General features: G+C 45.1%; 1 protein-coding gene across 1 annotated transcript in view; it reads left to right on the top strand.

Annotated features, from left to right (window-relative positions):
• Nucleotides 1-19,633, top strand: part of LRRC1 (leucine rich repeat containing 1) — a 129,639-nt gene extending 110,006 nt beyond the window's left edge. The window contains exons 11-14 of the mRNA XM_001927688.7: nucleotides 5,700-5,815; nucleotides 14,415-14,587; nucleotides 15,670-15,806; nucleotides 18,084-19,633. Of these exons, the coding sequence (XP_001927723.2) occupies nucleotides 5,700-5,815; nucleotides 14,415-14,587; nucleotides 15,670-15,806; nucleotides 18,084-18,242 (585 nt within the window). The 3' untranslated portion in view covers nucleotides 18,243-19,633. The remainder of the gene's footprint in view (nucleotides 1-5,699; nucleotides 5,816-14,414; nucleotides 14,588-15,669; nucleotides 15,807-18,083) is intronic.
• The last annotated feature ends 288 nt before the right edge of the window (nucleotides 19,634-19,921 follow it).

Genomic DNA, 19,921 nt, shown 5'->3' with positions numbered 1-19,921 from the left:
TTTTTGGTGGAGGGAAGAATGAAGGGGAAGAGACTCTGCTGTAGTGTGACTGGTGGATAGACAGGAAGTTGGTATGTGTGAGATCATGGGTATGAAGAGAGCCAGAAACTTCATCATATCTTACCTTTTTTTAAAAAAATCATTTTTTACTGAAGTACAGTTGATTTGTGGTGTTCTGTTCGTTTCAGGTGTATAGCACAGTGATTCAGTGATTCCTTTTTAGATTCTTTCCCATATACGCTATTATAAAATATTGAATATAGTTCCCTGTGCGCTAAGTAGGGCCTTGTTGCTTATCTCTTTCGTATGTCGTAGTGCATATACGTAACATCTTACCTTTAAACCACCCGGACCACACAGGGTTTCTGGCTGGAAGAAACTGAGTGTGTTTCCAAGTGTAGAGTTCAGTCTGTGTCTCCATTAAGTCAAAATGAAAGTGACCCTAACGAAATACATCACACCTGCCCAGTCAGATAAGACAAAGGAAAATTTGTGGATCATTCATTAAAGCTTTTCTTTATCATAAGCAGTCTGTAAACATGAATTAGCCATAGACGTTAGTGTGATATTCAGAAATGTCCATGGTGATAGAGTTTTCATTTTGTGGCTGGCTTTCTGCCTTCTTATTAGTACAAATTAAAATTCTTCTAGAGTAAGTTCCCACCATGCGCTAAAGTGAATTATTGATAAATAAAAGAGACACTATAAAAGGAAACCTAAAAATGCTAGAATCAAAAAAAGGCTGTTCCAGAGTTCCCATGGCACAGTGGAAACCATGAGGCTGCGGGTTCGATCCCTGCCCTTGCTCAGTGGCTTAAGGATCCGGCATTGCTGTGAGCTGTGGTGTAGGTCGCAGACACGGCTCGGATCCCACGTTGCTGTGGCTCTGGCATAGGCCAGCAACTGTAGCTCCGATTCGACCCCTAGCCTGGCAACCTCCATATGCCACGGGTGTGCCCCTAAAAAGCAAAAAAAAAAAAAGCTGACTCCTGCGCTTTCAAGATGGAGAAGGTGTTCCTAACATGAAAGAGGAAATACGTCATCAAGGAAACAGTTCACAGATTTGTCTGTAGGGAAATGAGATTTCTGATCTTCAAGGAAATTAAGAAATTATCACAACATTGTAAATCAACTATACTTCAATAAAACTTTTAAAAATGAAAGAAAAAACGAGGAAAAGAAAGGCAGCCTGGGGACCGGGGGACATTTTTGGCATCACACACAGAGGCTGTCTTAACTTACTCTGTTAGAACTTCTTTCACGTCATTGAACAAAGAGATGTACCCACTCTAGAAAAGTGGACAGAAAGAAAAGCAAAGAACCCCCTGACAAAAACCAGTAAGTGATGCACAGGAGAAAAAAATAGAAATGACTATCAATGTGAAATTATTATGCACAAAGTGTTGCAGCATTTTCATCTATGTTTTCAAGATGTAAAAAATATTAATGGTATACCAGATCTTGGTGAAGGTATAGAAAAGTGCTAATTATCATGGAAGTATAAATTTTTACGACTTCTCTGGAAGGGAATTTGGTAATATTATTAAAAACGTAAAGCATGTGCACACCCTTCGATTCTGTAAACTGCACTTATAGGAATTTATCTCAAGGAAACCATTATGAATCTACACTGAGCATCATGCCCAAGATTATTCCTCACAGTGTAGGTAAGCGCATCGAACATGCTCCAGGCACCACGCCAGGCATGTACAGGCACAGCTAACATATGCCAGGCGCCATGCCAGGTACCTTCATGCTAATTCTTGTCTGATGTTCACAACAGTTCAGTGAGGTCTAGGTAAATCATCATCAGCATCCACCAGAATTCAAAACCCAGACTCAGAGAGGTTAAGTGACTTGTCCAGGATCACACAGCAAAGAGACGGCAGGACTAATTAGAAGCATCTCAGATGGGGGTTTGCTAAGCAATCTGTGACACATCTGTAGAAGGCAATAACCGTGTGGTTGGTGGAAATCCCGTTAGAAGCATAATGACTTGGGAAGACATTCTCGATGTCGTATGCCAGCAAAGATGCTCAAAATCACAAACTCATTCGGTTGAAGTGTATCTTTATAATCACAAATGCATGGCATTTGCACCTCAGCAACGTGAATACTGATTATCCCTTTGTGGTAGAATTTGGTTTGAGTTAGATCTTTCACGGGGCTTTTGCGTGTGTAGGTGGTGTGGTAAAGAAGACTGCTCTTGCCGTCAGTGGCTATTTTGATATCCGTGGCCCGACAATTTGGGGAGTCCCAAAGCCACATGGTTTCCCAGATGCTTCTGGGGGAGGGAACATTTGAATAATATGCCACAGATGATGATGGGAAAGGCAAAAAGAGTCTTTGGTTTCTAAAATTACACATCATGCTATTTCTGTTCAAATGGTATTTTGACCAGATTTTGCTTATTGTACATTTTCCTTCTTGCCAGTGAAGTGTGGGTTCAGTTCTGTTCGAAATAATATTGAAAGGAAGGTACTGAAGGAAAATGAAAGTTCCTTTACATTCAGGGCGGGCATTCACCAAGCAGGAGACGGGCAAAGGTGACTCACACAGGCTTTCTCTTTGAATCATGGAACCCGTCTGATTAACTCCTCTAAGCTGTCACCGGTAGGCAATTAATACTCCTTGAAAATTGCCCTGCCCAAAGGTTTGCTCAGCGATCTGCAGGCCCGATCTCCTTGCGATGGACTGGATGAGTGCCAACCACTTAAGGATGGTATCTTGAATTAGGAGAACACAGACCAGCCCAGCGAGGGTCCTCAGCTACCCTGTAATTCTCAGAGAATCCAAGTCCCAGCCCTTGTATTCTTTTAGATGCTGCCATTAGCCTTGTGTGCTATTATGTGGTTTAAAGGAGTTTAAAAATATCAGCTTCCTACATAACTGGTAATGAGTTATTTAAACAGTGACTCTGCCTCTCAGAATTTCTATCCAGCTGAGCCCCAAGGAGCCTATAAACTCTACCTCCTAAACTCCAAAGAGAAAGCAAAGGATGCAAAATGCAATACCGAACTCATGCCTGTTCTTCACACTGTGTGCACAACACTGTCAGGGAGACAGTGTTTTAGGAGCTTCTGGGGCATCCAGGGCAGAGCTGAGTGGCTTCAGCACAGTCCAGCAACAAGGCAGGGGCTCAGGTGTGGACGACCTGTCACTTAGATCTGGGACTTTCACTCCTCGGAAAAACAATAGCTACAGTTATCTGGCAGCAGCAATAGCCAGGGTCTAGGAGAGACCACTGTCCAGGGTTTTGATTCCTTTTCTTCCTCCATATACCTGGGCCCCTGAGGAAACCTGATCACTTTCCTCGAGGGAGAGAGGAATGCCAGGCCCCAAAGAATGCTGTGGGGTGCATCTTTTGGGAATGATATTAATGTAAGAGAGGCCCCTGAAATGAGTCTCACCAGAGAAAAGTTTTGTGGTCTCCATTGCTACCCATAGAAGCAGACAATAACAAAGGAGCAGCCTTTCGGTGCTAAGTTATCAAATAAATGCAAGTGTGGCGACAGACCTTCATGGCATGTTGGTAGATGGCTTCACCTGTGAATGGATAGGATGCCTGGCACCCTGACTATATGCAAACGTGCAAATTAAACAGCTGTGGTAATTAGGAAAGAAACACGGGGGGTGCTGTACGGATGTGGACCAGGGGCTTCAGGGAAGACTTGGCCGAGTAGCAGATGTTAAGCTAATCAAGGGCCATGGGTCACTTAGATCTGGGACTTTCACTCCTCGGAAAAGCAATAGCTACAGTTATTTGGCAGCAGCAATAGCCAGGGTCTAGGAGATTTCAGAAAGACAGAAGAAGGGCATTTCTATCAGAAGCAGGATGACCAAAAATACAAGATGTCTTGTTGAGGACAGTGAACAAACCAGTTTTTCTGAGATGGAAAATGTGAATACTGGGAAACTAGGGGACACTGCATCTCTGGGTATTTCTAGGTGACCAGAGTTAGTCAGGGGACACTGCGTTTCTGGGTGTTTCTGGGTGACGAGAGTTAGTCTGGGCTTTCTTATATGTTAAGTTTCCTTTTGCATTCATTATTCATATTTATGCTGTGGTTAAATGGATTATTTCAAAATCCTTATAGTAACTACTAAGGGAAAGATGTAAGATTGTGGCTCAGCGGGTTAAGGACCCGATGTTGTCTCTGTGAGGATGCGGGTTCTATCCCTGGCTTCGCTCAGTAAGTTAAGGATCCAGCATTGCTGCAAGCTGTGGTGTAGGTTGTAGATGCGGCTTGGATCTGGTGTGGCTGTGGCTGTGGCTGTGACGTAGGCTGCAATGGCAGTTCGAATTCCACCTCTAGCTGGGGAACTTCCATATGCTGCAGGTAAAAAGGAAAAAAGAAAGATTATACATGGAGTGGAGGTCCTGATGTAGCAATTTCATCAGTATGCATTCTGCCTTTTAAGATACAGACGTATGTTAAACACATAGATGGAGAGAAAAGGGCAGAAGGTATATCCTGCTATGGCTGAAGATCCAGATCTCTTGCTCCTCTTCAAGCGGGAGGCTCTGGAGTATTTTTCCACGTGTCAGAATCAATGAGTCCCTTCAGGCGCCTCTCCCAGCAGCTGCTCTTAGGACAGCGAGTGTACGGAGAGCATCGTGCTGGACGCAGAGGCATGTGGGACGTTGTGTCTGGGGCCGAGCTGTTTCTCCACCCCCTTGGTTCAGCTTTCCTGACTGTAGAAACCACAACCAGTGTATTCAAGAGAGTCACTGAATTCTTTTGTGAAGACCAGACCAGACTCATACGAAACTCAATTACCTTGGATTTGCTTCCTTAAAAAAAATAAAAATGGTAATCAAATTTGATGTGGATGCAGATACTGACATATGCTATTAGCAGTAGGTCGTGCTGCCCAGATTCACTTTTTGCAAAAGATTGTTGGTTTTGCATTTATCAAAAGAAATGAATTTATTAAATTAAGTGTGAAAGACCAGATATATGATAGAGATTAATGTGTTGTATCAGCTCTCAGATGTCCCTCCTTTTTTTTTTTTTTTTTAATAAACTGGAACACTGAAGTTAATATAGTGGGCAGATCTTCAATGAGTGTATTTGGTCTAACTTTTGAAACCTAGAATTATTTTATTTTTTCTTGAAGTATAGTTATTTTACAACATTGTATTGGTTTCTAGTATACAGCAAGGTGGTTCAGTTATATCATAGTTTTTTATATATACTATATACTTATGTAAATATAGAAATAGTTTTTATATATACTATATATTTATATAAATATATATTTGTAGTTTTATATATATATATATTCTTTTTCTTAATCTTTTTCATTGTGGTGAAACCTAGAATTCTCATGTTACCAAATAATATTTGGCCCTGGGTAGCCTGGCTAACATATTTAAAAGGTGCAGTTGTATCCGGTAGCAGTAGAAAATGACTTTCTTTTCAGAAGGAAAGTTTTGAACTATATTATTTTCTTATCCACTTGATTCAGTTTGGAACAGGCATGTTTAATGTTGCGGAGCTTCTTAGGAACTTACTGGACAGGTTTGGTATTTTGTATGATTTGAATTGATCCCAGTCAGTCATCAGTGAGGGTTAAAATCATGTGATAGGATTTTATGCGTCCTTTCCATGCCGTTTGATGAACAAGACCCTCTAGTCCCACCCTACCCCCCAGAAAAACCTGGAAAGAAAGTTGTGTTTTCATTCCCATCGTAGATTGGCGGGTGCTGCAGCCTCACCGTGTTCTGCGTGCGGGACAACAGACTGACTCGGATTCCTGCTGAGGTGTCACAGGCCACTGAGCTGCACGTCCTGGATGTGGCAGGGAACAGGTGAGCGGGGGACAGAGAAGCAGACATTCACCCTCCCAGCAGGTGCTGTCTTGCCCTTGCCCCACCTCGGAGAACATACACTGATTAGTTGTACAGGCCCCCAGAAGTTCTTGATCTGGGAGCTGGAGTGGGAGCCCGACGGTATAAAGGAGGCCAGGGCACAGGGGTCCTTTAAAGTTACGGTGGGCAAACCTGGAGAAATGCTTCCCGGACAGCAGTACCCTGATGGAAGGGGCTCAGGAGACCTAGGTTGACCTTGGCTTTTCTCACTGGCTTCTGTGAGTCACCATGGGCCTCAGTTTCCTCATCTGGAAAGTGAGCTCCAGTGAATTTGAGCCAGCTTTCAACCAGGGCTCTTGCTGCCTTTTGCCCGTGATTCTGAAACCTGCTCCCACCTCCAACACGTCGTGAACAAAGTTGTTTTCAGGAAGACATTGCTGGAGAGAAGATCCACCGCTAATATCAGACTTGCCAAGTGGTTCATGATCTAAAAACCCTGAAGAGCCCCCAGTCTGCGTCCCCAAGGGCATGGCAGTGCCATTTCTCAAGTTCTGGGTCAGAGGACAGCCGGGGCTGCTGGCCTGTCTCTGGATTGTGCCTCCTCTTCACCTTTGTGAAGTTGTCTCAGCCATTCTGAACTGATGTCTTCACGGCAAATGTCATTGCACTTCCCCTCCGCCCCAACCCCCAGGCTCTCCTTTCCACCTCTGACCCCTTCTCCGTCTCCCCACTTTTATTCTTCACCTCCCATGCTCCTTTTTTCTCCAGGAAGCCTTCGTCTCTCCAGCTCTGCATTTCTGAACTGCCCCCATGACAATGGCCTGTTTTGCTGCATGCAACCCTCCTAGAGCTAATGTTACCTAAAGTTAGACGTTATGGTTTGTGTGTTGTATGATTTGTCCCTTTCACAGTGCCTGGCCCATAACAGGCGCCTGGCACTGTTTGTCAACTGAGTACCCATGCTAAAAATGTTGATTTTGCAGAACGGCTGGCAGGCCACTGCAAAGTGCCTGATATCACAGGCTTCATGGCCAAAAGGAATTTAAGAAATGCTTTTGCGTGCTATGAAGCTGGATGGGAGAAAAAGTGCTGGACCAAAGGAGGAAGCTCATTGATTCTGAGTGGTAGATGGCAGCGCTCTGAAGAGTGTCTGGGGGACTGTGTCCTAAGCGATTCCCCACTCGCTTAGAGCGGGCACAAGCCAGCATTTTTCCTGACTGCTAATGGATCGTGGGCTACAGTGCTAAATAAACAACAGGGCTCAGGGAATCTGGTGATGAATTATGGCCTCAGGAAACACTCACCTTTTTAAAGCAAATGCATTCAGGACATCTTGGTAGATTCTTACTGGTTACTGGAAACTCTGGATTAATTTGAGTTGGATGGTGAATTTCTGCTTGGCCGAAGCCCCAGGAGACGAATGGCTTGAGGAGGTTCCTTCTGTCCTGACCTCTCCCTCCAGCAGGAGAAACTCAGTGACTCCAGGCCCTCCCTGGTTCTTGCCACTCTGGGGAACAGGGATTTGCATCACTTACTTTTTTTTTTTTTTGGTCTTTTTAGGGCTGCACCCATGGCATGTGGAGTTCCCAGGCTGGGGTCCAATCAGAGCTGTCACCTCCCGCCTATACCACAGCTCACGGCCACGCTGGATCCTTAACCCACTGAGCAAGGGCAGGGATCGAACCCTTGTCCTCATGGATGCTAGTCGGGTTCATTAACCGCTGAGCCACAATGGGAACTTCTGCATCACTTATTCTTGAGCAGAGAGATGGCTCAGACATATAAAAACTGTCTTTCACACAAGTGAAGGCCCCATCTTCCACAAGCAGGGAAAGTTTGATTTTTTATTACGCTTGGGCCAGGGTAGAGAAAACTCAGTGAAAAAGTTGAGCTCCATAGCTGTCATCTGAGTCGGTTAAGTGTGTCATTTAGTCCATGTATATGTAGATGCGTGACCACACCTTAAGCTCGTTAAGATAATTACTACTTATTTGAAGTATCAATATAGAAACTAATAAAAAGAGGCTGGCTTGGCAGCTTGTTAGCTTGTAGCAAGGTCACACCATGGGGAACCATAACAAATACAACAGAAGTCTCTGCCTCTCTCCCCGAAGCATAGAGAAATTGCAACTGGCGCAGGCAGGGAGACTGCACGTTGGTTCCCAGATACTTTCTTCGACATGTTTGATGGGAAAAATTATAGCAAGGACAACGCTAAAAATGCCACTTGGAAACTAAGCACCAAGGCTTCTGGCACAGTGACAGAGGAGGTGTCTGGTATCAGCAACCACCTGTCGGCCTGGAATACAGATGTCTTTAATCCTTAGATGCTTTCCCATATGAATATCCGCCAGGTACACAAATCAGATGTTAGAGCATCTTCCTCACAGTATTGCTAGTACCAAATACTACAGACCATGGCTGTCCATGGGGAAATAGTGTGTACCTTTACATTTTATAGTTCCAAAAGTTAAAAAGATTAAAAGATAGCACCTCATACCTATGAGAATGATTTTTCTCAAAACGACAAGGGAGTTCCCACTGTGGCTCAGCAGAAGCAAACCTGACTAGTATCCACGAGGATGCAGGTTCGATCCCTGGCCTTGCCCAGTGGGTTAGGGATCCAGAGTTGCTGTGAGCTGTGGTCTAGGTCGCAGACATGGCTCGGATCCTATGTTGTTATGGCTGTGGCATAGGCTGGCAGCTGTAGCTCTCTTTCGACCCCTAGCCTGGGACTCCTGTGTGCTGCAGGAGTGGCCCTAAGAAGTGTGGGGTGGGGGAGACAAAAGATAACAAATGTTGGCAAGGATGTATCGAAAAGGGAACCCCCTTGGGTGCTGCTGGTGGGAATGTAAACTGGTACAGCGTGGAGTTTCCTCAAGATATTAAAACAAAAAAATCTACCATAGGATACAGCAATCTCATGTTTGTTGCAGCTTTATTCACAGTAGCCAAGATATGGAAACAGCCTAAGCATCTGTCAACAGATGAATGGATAAAGAGGATATGTGTGTGGGGGGGGTGACATATATATGTATATATGAAATGGGATATTATTCACCTGTGAGAAAGTCAGAAATCCTGCCATTCACAATAGCATGAATGGACCTTAAGGGCATTTTGCTAAGTGAAATTAGTTGGACAGAGAAGGGCAAAGCCCAGGAAGGTCAGCAGTACAATTCAGTCCAAGTCCAAAAGCCCAAGAACGAGGAACTTCAGTGTCCGAGGGCAGGAGAGGAGGGGTGTGCTCGCTCAACAGGAGACACAGTTCAGACAGAGAAAGACAGATACTGTATGCTCCCGCTTACATGTGGAGTCTTAGCAAGCGGAGCTCAGAGAAGCAGAAAGAGTGGTCGCTGCCAGGAGCCAGAGGGTGGGGGAAATGAGATGCTGGTGAGAGGGTGCAGATTTCCAGTTATTAGATGAGTAGGTTCTGGGGATCTCATGAACAGCCTGGTGACTGTATCATGGCCTTGAAAGGTGCTAAGAGGGTAAACTGTTTCAACATGGACACACAGACACACATGCACATGTACACACACACACACACACAGACACCCCACAATGCTTACGTGAGGTGATAGAGAAACTACCTGAGCCTACTGAGGTAATCACTTCACAGTACAGTCGTCCCTCCATATCTGTGGGGGACTGGTTCCAGGACCCCTGAGGGCACCCAAGTGGGCAGACGCTCCAGTGTCACATAGAAGACGCTGTGGTAGAGTTGGCCTTTGGTATCTGCGTCCTCAGACACAAAGAGCCGACTGTGTCTAGAAGGGCATCAAATCATCACATTGTCTGCCTCAAACTTACACAACGGTATATGTCAATTACATCTCAATCAAGCTGGAAAAAAATTATTAAAAGACAAAACACAGCACAGTAGCAGAGCCATACCGCGGAATACCGAGCAGCTAAAGAACGAGCTCTTTATTTCTCTGCATTGGGACCCACGATGCCCATGAAGAAAACAAGTGTACGTGGTGCTCTCCTCCTTGTCTTTGTTTTTAAAAAATCTTACCTCTTGATGTCTTTGTTTTTAAAAAATCTTACCTCTTGATGTCTTTGTTTTTAAAAAATCTTACCTCTTGAGAACACCAGAGTATTAACAGTAGTTCCTCTAGTGGAGAAGTGGAAACTTGAGGTTACAGGGAGCTTTCACTTTAGATATTTTGGCATTGTGTACATTTTTTTCAGTGATTTGGTCCCTTTATAAATATATATTTAGATATTATATATATATATCTTTAAACTTTTAGAATACTTATTGAAGTATAGTTGGTTCAGTGTTCTGCTATATAGCAAAGTGACTCAGATATATATATATATATTCATTTTCATATTTTCCATTATGGTTTATCACAGGATAGTGAATATAGTTCCCTGTGCTGTACAGCAGGACCTTATTGTTTTTCTATCCTATACATAATAGTTTGCATCTGCTAATCCCAAACTCCCAAGCCTTCCCTCCTCCTCCTCCACCCTTGGTAACCACAAGTCTGCTCCCTATTGTCTGTGAGTCTGTTTCTGTTTTGTAGATGTGTCGATTTGTGTTGTATTTTAGATTCCACATATAAGTGATATCATATGGCATTTGTCTTTCTCTTTCTGACTTTCTTCACTTAGTATGAGAATCTCTAGGTCCATCCATTGTATCTTTAAACATTTTTGGAAACTTCGCTTAAAACCGAAAAGTCTAGTGGGAGGTCAGAACGCAGATGAAACATTCAACTGTAAGAAGCCTTCAACCCCAGGTTCAGTCAGCATTACATTCATCTGTAGGCCAAGCTGCAAAATAAACTTGCTAGAGCACTTGCTGTAGTCGGTAGAAGTGGGGACGGTCACCTCGGGCTGGGTTTGTCCCTGATGTGACTGGAAACGAGACGCTCACAGTTTGGTTGTTCATCTGCTTTAGTCCTTGGACTGTTGATGTAAATAGTAACCACAGGCTTTTTATTTCGGGGGGAATGTGGTCCTAAATGGACCAGGGAGATGTGTCCAAATGGGGCTGCGGTTTCTTGTGATGATTCTGTAGTGTACAGAAGGTACCAGAATAAACCAAAAATGTTTTATTAACTCTGCTGGAGAGCAGCGAGTGTGTGTGTATGGTTTTGTGTGTGTGTGTGTGTGTGTGTGTGTGTATTTATATACGTATGTATTTAAAATCTGTTTTCTGGCTTGTAGCTGGGATGTTTCACCGGAGAGAAACAGAGGAGCGTGTGTGTCTTTCCCCCCCAGGCCACAGTGAGTCAGCGAGAGGGTCAGCCCAGCCCACAGAGTCTCTGTTTGCAGACTGGGCAGGGAGCGGGGACTTGTTTTCTCTTTGACACCCCTGGGAACACCTTGGCCACAAGACACGTGTGAACAAGCTCGTGTATGGCGTGCGCTTGGGTGGCAGCAGCCGCGTCCAGACTGGCACACTGGCTCTGCAGGAAAACCGGGGTTCTGGACACCAACCACATCTGTCTCACATGGCTTGGTCAAATGTGGTTTTAAGACCTGTTGTTGTGGAGTCTAGTAATTTATTTTAGCTTTTATTATCTGATTTGTCATCCCTAGAAGCTGTCATTTGTTATCGATGCTCTCTGTAGCCTTTTATTTATACCTTTGCTTTAGCATTTAGCTGGGAAGCCAGTTATTAGTCTAAGAAGGCACAATGACCATGGTTTAGTATCTGTGTGTTGTGCCAGCTTTCGGAGCTTGATCTATTTTTTTCCTTATGCTCTTGAAAGGTAGAGATGCTGACTACAGAATTCTTGCCCAAGACCTTGGAACTTTAAACATTCTGGAGGAAGTGAGCTTAACACCTTTTTAAGAAAGAAATAGGAACAGACTTTCAGAGTTACCCTCTTGTCCAATAAAATGCAAAAGGATTTGAGGTACTCTAAGCTCTCTCAGTGTACTAGGATATTTTTTTAAAAATCCAGGAGTTGCCGTCGTAGCTCAGTGGTTAACAAACCTGACTAATATCCACGAGGACGTGGGTTCAATCCCTGGCCTCACTCAGTGGGTTAAGGATCCGGCGTTGCCGTGAGCTGTGGTGTAGGTCACAGGCGCAGCTTGGATCCCGCATTGCTGTGGCTGTGGTATAGACCAGCAGCTACAACTCCTATTCGACCCCTACCCTGGGAACCTCCATATGCCTTGGTGTGGCCTTAAAAAGACAAAAGATAAAAATCGCCTTACAGTCTCTGGCAAATACTCTACCTCCCGTCTTAAACTTCCTTGCATTCAAGTCTGTGTGTGACAGCCTTTGGGCAGAAGGAGAGATCATTTGTTTGAACATAAGAGATTTTATTTTCGGAGTTCCCGTCGTGGCGCAGTGGTTAATGAATCCGACTAGGAACCATGAGGTTTCGGGTTTGGTCTCTGCCCTTGCTCAGTGGGTTAACGATCCGGCGTTGCCGTGAGCTGTGGTGTAGGTTGCAGATGCGGCTCGGATCCCGTGTTGCTGTGACTCTGGCTTAGGCCGGTGGCTACAGCTCCAATTTGACCCCTAGCCTGGGAACCTCCATATGCTGCCAGAGCGGCCCAAGAAATAGCAAAAAAAAAAAAAAAAAAAAAAAAAAAAGAGAGAGAGAGAGATTTTATTTTCTATCTCCCTCAAAGAACCAAAACTCAGAATAAGGGGAGGTGGGTCTGTGAGTCGCTGTCCCCCCTCGCCCCCGCCCAGGCATCCTCATGGTATATGCATGTCCCTGCACTGGGTGAATTCTGGGATTTAAAGACAAATGTCTCCCACCCAATTTGACTGTCAGTGAAATATTGGCGTGCACAACATGTAGAGTCTTTTTAAGGATCTTTAACACAGGCAGGTCTCCCGGATACACCGACTTGAAGACCCAGCTCCCATCTGGATACGGTCCCCGGTATTTACTCAACACTGCACCCACTGCGCACGTGTGGGATGGATCAGCCTTTGCTGGACTAACTGTTAGGGAAAGAAGATATTTGCTCATCTCCACAACTAGCACATGGGAAAGCTTTTGCGAAACGTATTGTTTTCGTAAAAAGTTTGTTAATGCATTTGTTATCAGTACTCTCTCCACATTTTTCGATTGTTTTTAACTGCATGTGTTTAAGGACCTTAGCTGGTTCATGCTTATGTTCTACTTGGATTAGTTTTGTAATATTGGAGAACTGCTCTTCATAGAGTGCTAGTTCATTTCCCACAAGCTTGTCAATTCAAAATGGTGCGCACGTCAGATAAGACAGCATATGCATCCATCGGTGAAACAAACAGGCAGCTCTCCTACATGTGTTAGCTGGCGATAACTGCACCATTTCATAGAAGAAGGAACCCCGGAATACATGCTGTGATGTAACTTCTCATCAAACTAATGAGCCAGAGATTTCTCTTAATGAGCCTTGAATTGTAGGTAACAGAATGTGATTAGCTTATTATTACCTATCTCATGAAGTCATTTCTAAGGTAGATCCATCACTTAATCCACGGAGCCATCCTTCCAGTGAAAATACTTTATCAAGTATAACCTTTAATTCATTAGCCTTAGATTCCTGATATCTGCAGAGCTTTGGGTGTTTTCAGAATGAATTAGTAGACTTGGGTACGGCATGAGGTTTTTACTCCAGCAGCTGGAGTTTCATCCTTGGCCCCATTCAGTTTGGGGCTGGATAGTTCTTTGCTATGGGTCTGTCCTATGCATTCTAAGATATTTAGCTACATCCCTGGCCCCGGCCCACTAGATGTCAGTGGCACCCCCCAAATGTGTATAGACGCTGCCAGATGTCCCTGAGGGGCAACCCCCCCCCCCCGCCGCCACCCTGCCCGTTGAGAGCCTCTGCTCAAAAGTAATCTTTGCCAAGTACCAAGTACATGTGATTTCCTGTGATGGTCTTTACTACATAGGTTTAACTGGTCAAATATTTGTACAAACATAAATAGAAAACTCATCTTTAGGTATCACATTATAATTTTTAAAGTGCTTTAACATATACAATCTCCTTTGAAACTGAAGCAATCCGATGTGGAAATTAATTATCATGTAGGTGTCTGAAAAGTGGGAGCTTTTAGAAACTTAAAAGTTTAAAATGGAAAACCTAAAATAATCTCCCTGGAGAGAACGAGTGAAGCCCCATGAAGAAAATTTTCAATCTTTACTTTAACTGCAGGTTAAAGTCTGCAGCACCTCACGCATTGCCTTCTTCTTGTCCTGATTTGCCGGGTGTTACCGGGAACAGGTAACTCCATGGCCTCACACCAGCCCTGTTGGTGAGGCCGTTGCCATGACTCTGGCTTTTGGCTCCTTCCACAATTCCACTGGGTTTTTTCCCCTTCCTCTTTAAATGGAAACTTCCTAGCATCAGAGTAAACAGCGGCTGCTGCAACTTCCTCATCTTCTGCCCCTCGGCCTGGAGACGATAACAAGGGACGTGAAAGCAGGAAAGGGAGCGCAGAGATGCAAGGAAGTGTCTGCTGCAAAGACTAAATCAAGTATCTTATGATCAATATAGCATCTGTTCACATATCGAACCCAATCCCAGGAAGCTGTTTTTAATTTTTTTTCCCCTGTTTTGAGCAAGTATTGATTTACTTACAAATTTGGAGATCCTGATAGCTCTTTTTGTTGTAAACCAGGCTGCTGCACCTGCCTTTATCTCTGACCACCTTGAAGCTGAAGGCTCTGTGGTTATCGGACAACCAGTCCCAGCCCCTGCTCACATTCCAGACGGACACAGACCACACCACCGGGGAGAAGATTCTCACGTGTGTCTTACTTCCTCAACTGCCTTCTGAACCTGCTTGCCAAGGTGACTTTGAGCCCCAGGTTCATTGGGCCACAAGAGTTCGTAGCTGCTAATGCCCCTCCGTAAGACCTCTCACTCCCACACGTGACTGCATTTTGTCTCCGCTGCCTGCAGAGCCAGCCCCCCCCCCCGCCCCGCCTCCGGTGTGAGGTCATCATGGGTCTTTTCTGGAAGGTTCTCCTGCGCCTTTGCAGATAACGTACTGCCGCTACCTATGTATCACGTCTGAAATTCCTTAAACGGCCTCTGGGGTCTGAATTATAACTGAGGCTGAAACTGCAAATACACTCTCCTAAGAGACATCAGCCCCTTAAAATCCAAATGGGCGGTTTGGAGGATTAGTAGTGAACATCTCCAGCAAACTGCTTTCAAGCCTGAGAGTTGTTTCGAGTGATTGTACCTTTGTTTTGTAAATTATGTGCGGTTTAAGAAGGCACTTGCACTCGCATCACACGGCTGTCATAAATCCTTTGCTGAGCTGGTTTTGACAGGAAAAGCTAGAGGGCTCTGGATGAACGGAGCCACCCTGGTGGTCCCGGCCTTGTTAGAGGATTTAAAGCCCCAAGAGAAGAGTGTGGTAGATTGTATTCCTTAGGAAAGTACTAGATCCAACCTGTGAGGCCACATCCTCGTCAAGAGGACGTTATGGAAGTTCCCATCGTGGCTCAGTGGTTAACGAATCCGACTAGCAACCATGAGGTTGTAGGTTCGATCCCTGGCCTTGCTCGGTGGGTTGGGGATCTGGTGTTGCCGTGAGCTGTGTTGGTTGCTGTGGCTGTGGTGTAGGCCGGTGGCTACAGCTCCGATTGGACCCCTAGCCTGGGAACCTCCATATGCCTCGGGAACGGCCCAAGAAATGGCAAAAAGACCAAAAAAAAAAAAGCACGTTATGGACGTGAGTGTGTAAGAAAGACTCATGAAGAAGAACTCTGTAAATTACAATGACATTCTGCAATGAAGTAGTAAGCACTGATTTGGCAGATATCTTAGGATCTCAGATAGGATCATACATCCTCGAAAAGAAAGGGAAGCCTTGCCGGTCATAGGAAGCTGGGTTCCCCACTAATGTGGTCTTTGTCTGACAGAGAACCTGCCTCGCTGTGGTGCCCTGGAGAGTTTGGTGAACGAGGTGTCCGATGAGGCCTGGAATGAGCGTGCAGTAAACAGAGTCAGCGCAATCCGATTTCTGGAAGACGAAAAGGACGAGGATGACAATGAAACGGTATGGCATTCAGGCTTCTTGGCTCCCACAGAAGTCCAGAATTTGAAAGCCTTCCAAGATTGAGAGTGGCACCTGATAAAGAGCTCTTTTATTTTCAAATGGTCTTTTATTTATTTTGCCTTTGGCATTTTTTTTTTTTTTTTTTTAGAAGGGAAAACCAAGTATTTTTAGGTCCTAATTCAGCAGATGTATGTAAGGCAAATAGGACTTCTGTGGTTTTTGTTTATTCTGTTTTTGTTTTGCTTTTCAGGGCCGCACCTGTGGCATATGGAAGTTCCCAGGCTAGGGGTCAAATTAGAGCTGCAGCTGCCTGCCTGTGCCACAGCCATGGCAATACAGGATCCAGCTACATCTGAAAATCTATACCACAGCTCACAGCAATGCCAGATCCTTAGTCCACTGAGCGAGGCCAGGGATTGAACCCACATCCTCATGGACACTGGTCAGGTTTGTAACCCGCTGAGCCACAATGGGAACTCCTTTTTGTTTGTTTGTTGAAGGCCACGCCTGTGGTATAGGGAAGTTCCCCAGGCCAGGAGTTGAATCTTAGCTGCGGCAACACCAAATCCTTTAACCCACTGCGTTGGGCCAGGGAATCAAACCCGTACCCATGCAGCAACCTGAGCTGCTGCAGTTGGATTTTTAACCCACTGCACCACAGTGGGAACTCCTAGCTTTTGTGTTTTTATTTGAATAGTTTGTGGGTGTTTCTTTCTTTTTTAAAATGTGTGATGATTTTCCCTCCTGCCCTCACTGCTTTCTTAAAATTGGTTGGGAATTTTTATTGTTCCGGGTGAACAAAATCTCTCCCTGCCCTCCACCTCCCTTTAGAGCTGTACCTGTGGACTCCTCCATGTTTCATCATGTGACTTAGCTTGCCTGCTGTCCTGCTGGCAACCAGGAGCCTTTGCCATCGGGCAGAGAGCTTGTGATCTTAGTGGGCGAGTTTTCATTCAGCAATCAGGAATAGGTTTGAAAGAGCCTCTCAGCCCTACTTTCATCCCCCCTTGGCACCGTGTCTCAGCCACCCGGCGTCTCTGGGAGCCAGGGACAACTCTTGGAGTCTCTGCAAGTTGACTTTGGCTTCTTCAACTCCTTGCACTAATTGAGATTTTCATAAGCAGAACTTAGAGGGAGTACTTGCCGACCCCAAGACAAAGGGTGGTTTTCAAATTACTGCCTGGAGTCTTTGTTATTCCAGCTGTCCCATCAAATGGGACTTTATTCATTTACAGGCGGAAAGTGCAAAGTAGGCATCAGCCGTGACAAAATGACTCTAACGTGAATGACTCTTTACTGTTTACTGCATGACCCCCCTAAGCATGACTGTTTCACCAGTTCCTAGTTGCCTTCGTACTGCTCCTGCTTTGTTACCCTGCTGTAGGACTGACTGGCTCTTTAAAAGATGTAAACGCTGTTCTAGGAGCGAAAGAACATATAATATGTGAAATAGTATAGTTTTTCAAATATCGCCCATATCCTATCACTTCACTTCCAGCCCTGCGGTCTTTATTACAAGAGTGTGAACTTTTCTCAGTAGGTCATATAAATAAAGTGCAGAAGCAAAATGAGAAAAGAAGACCAGAAAGTAAGAAATGCTTCCCTTTTCCTTCACCTCCTGTACCTCATGGGTTGAACAAAGCCAGAAGCCCTTTAGAAAAGGGGAGAAAATTCTAGGAATTTTAATTTTGGAATGTCCTACCCCTTTCCCTTTTTCTCCCTCCACCCCCCTTCCCCCAGTTATATCCTGCAAGTCTTTTTTTTTTTTTTCCTTACTGTTCATGGAACTTTGTTTTTATACTCATCTCATAGTTTACAAAGTATTCTTTGCTAGGGGTCCAATCAGAGCTGCAGCCATTGGCCTATGCCAGAGCCACAGCAACGAGGGATCCAAGCCGCATCTGCAACCTTCACCACAGCTCACAGCAACACAGGATCCTTAACCCACTGAGCAAGGCCAGGGATCGAACCCGCAACCTCATGGTTCCTAGTCGGATCCGTTAACCACTGAGCCACGAGGGGAACTCCACAAAGTCTTTTGTTCTAAGAGGAGCCCTCCCACCGGGACTAGATAAGTCATAGGTAACCTGTTCATCTTCCCTGCACCACTAGGGAGCAGTTGATGGACGCCTGTAGCCGCAGAGACGCTTTCCGCCCGCCCTGCCCGTGACCTCTGGGAAGGGGAGGCCTCTGATGGGACGCTGGCCCCAGGAGGCTGCTCCTCTCAGCGTGTGATGGAGTAAAAACCCAGACACTCACCCCGCTCTTTGTTTTCAGAGAACCCTCCTGAGGCGGGCCACGCCGCACCCCGGGGAGCTCAAGCACATGAAGAAGACGGTGGAGAACCTACGCAACGACAGAAACGCTGCTAGAGGACTGGATTCCAACAAGAACGAGGTCAACCACGCCATGGACCGAGTGACCACGTCGGTGTAGACGGCACCTCCACGTCTTACCTCGCACGTCATCCCTGCTGCGGAGATCGGCCGGCCCGCGCTCCCCCTCGGCGGAGCGCCCCCTGCAGGTCTGTCTCCACCGGACCCCGCCCCCGCCCGCAGGTGGGGGTGCTGCTCCCCCCACAGCCCCGGAAGAAGTGCCTTACTCTAATCCGACAGCCAGTCCTGCGCCGGTGGTCTCCAGCCTGATGTCTTTGTGTTCTCTTTCCTAAGTTCCGGTTGTTTGTCCTGAGTAGAATACACTACTGAAAACATCTGACCTTTGTTTTCTGTCTTATGTTGGGGTCAGGGAGAGCAGAAAGGGGAATTTTCATCCGCCTCCCTCCCAGAAAGTGCTGGGACATTGTGAACCCGAATTCTCTTGGACCTACTGATGAGAGAGAGGTTTATGCATGAGAAAAAAAAAACAACAAAAAAAAAACTGATAATTTTTTAAACCCTTTTTGGCAGCTCAGATGGTGTACATTTAAAAATTTTGTATAGGTCTTTCGTAACAAGAAACAATGTATTTCTTTTTGTTATTTTATCTTGGAAACGGTACACGTTTTAGTATTTGTGCGGAAAAAACCAACACCTGACAGTCCTAAAGTATTTGTTTTTATTTGTACCATCCACTTGTGCCTTACCGTATCCTGTGTCACGTCGAACCAGTTGTCACAGTGGCATCTTTGAGCAGTGAGATGGGATGCTGAATGTGGTATTTTTAATGCAGTGTTTGAATCAGTGATCTCCCAGGTGGATTTGTTTTTAACCAAAAAGAAGAGTTACCATCCCTTTGTAAATTAGATCAGTTGATTTTTTTTTTTTTTAAGATGAACCAAAGGATTAGACTGCTACCATCTCATTTCTTACACTCTGACTTTTCACGAATGAGTCTCTCATGATGAGTGCCGTGTCTGATTGTATGTACTTGGAAGGTCTGTGCCATTTGTAAAATAAAACCAAGCAGAAAAGCACAAAAAGAGAAAATGGGCTCAGAAATGCAGTGGGTAAATAAATTATGTACGGCGAAAGTATGATTTTTACTGAAGACAGCTTTACAAGTTTTATATGGAGATACAAAACCACAATAAAGCAGAATAACCTACAACCCTGCTAGAAATGTCTCTCTCTTTATAAGTGCAATTTAATTTGTAAATAAGAGTTGGGATCCAAGTGTAATGAAATGTCGTGTCCCGTTTTAAACGTCTCCTAATTTAAGGGGCGTGGGGGTATGTTTGGGTGTGTTTCTGTTGATTTCTTTTGTTTTGTTTTGTATGTTGTGATAAAAGAGGAATGAAAAGCGCCTGTTCCTGTGTAGCGTTTAGGAAAATCACGTTGTCCGTGTTGGTGTGTTATTCTTTCCGTGAAATAAAGTCAGCCTGGACATGAGCCGTACAGCTTTTGAACGTTACTTATCACCTCGTGTGTTCAGTTGAAAGCAGGCAGACGAGTTCTTCAGCAACACACTCGCTTTCCTGAAATACCTAAACCACGGGTCAGTTTTGTGTTAACCTCCTATTGGACCGGATTTCGGGTTCTTCCTTCTGCTCAGGGCCTCGCTCACAATCACCATCGAGCCTGGCTCCTCTCCTTGGGTCGGGCCTGTCTGGCCAGTGGGGACTCCTTAGAAATGTGCTTCCTACCAACCAACCCCATAGCGCACCTTCTTCACTTACT

This window comes from Sus scrofa, chromosome 7 (genome assembly GCF_054392235.1).
Source record: "Sus scrofa isolate SSC_HxYL_T2T_F1_AM1 chromosome 7, Sscrofa_HxYL_maternal_Yorkshire_Landrace_v2.0, whole genome shotgun sequence".
NCBI lineage: Eukaryota > Metazoa > Chordata > Mammalia > Artiodactyla > Suidae > Sus > Sus scrofa.
This window is presented reverse-complemented; position numbering and strand designations above follow the sequence as displayed.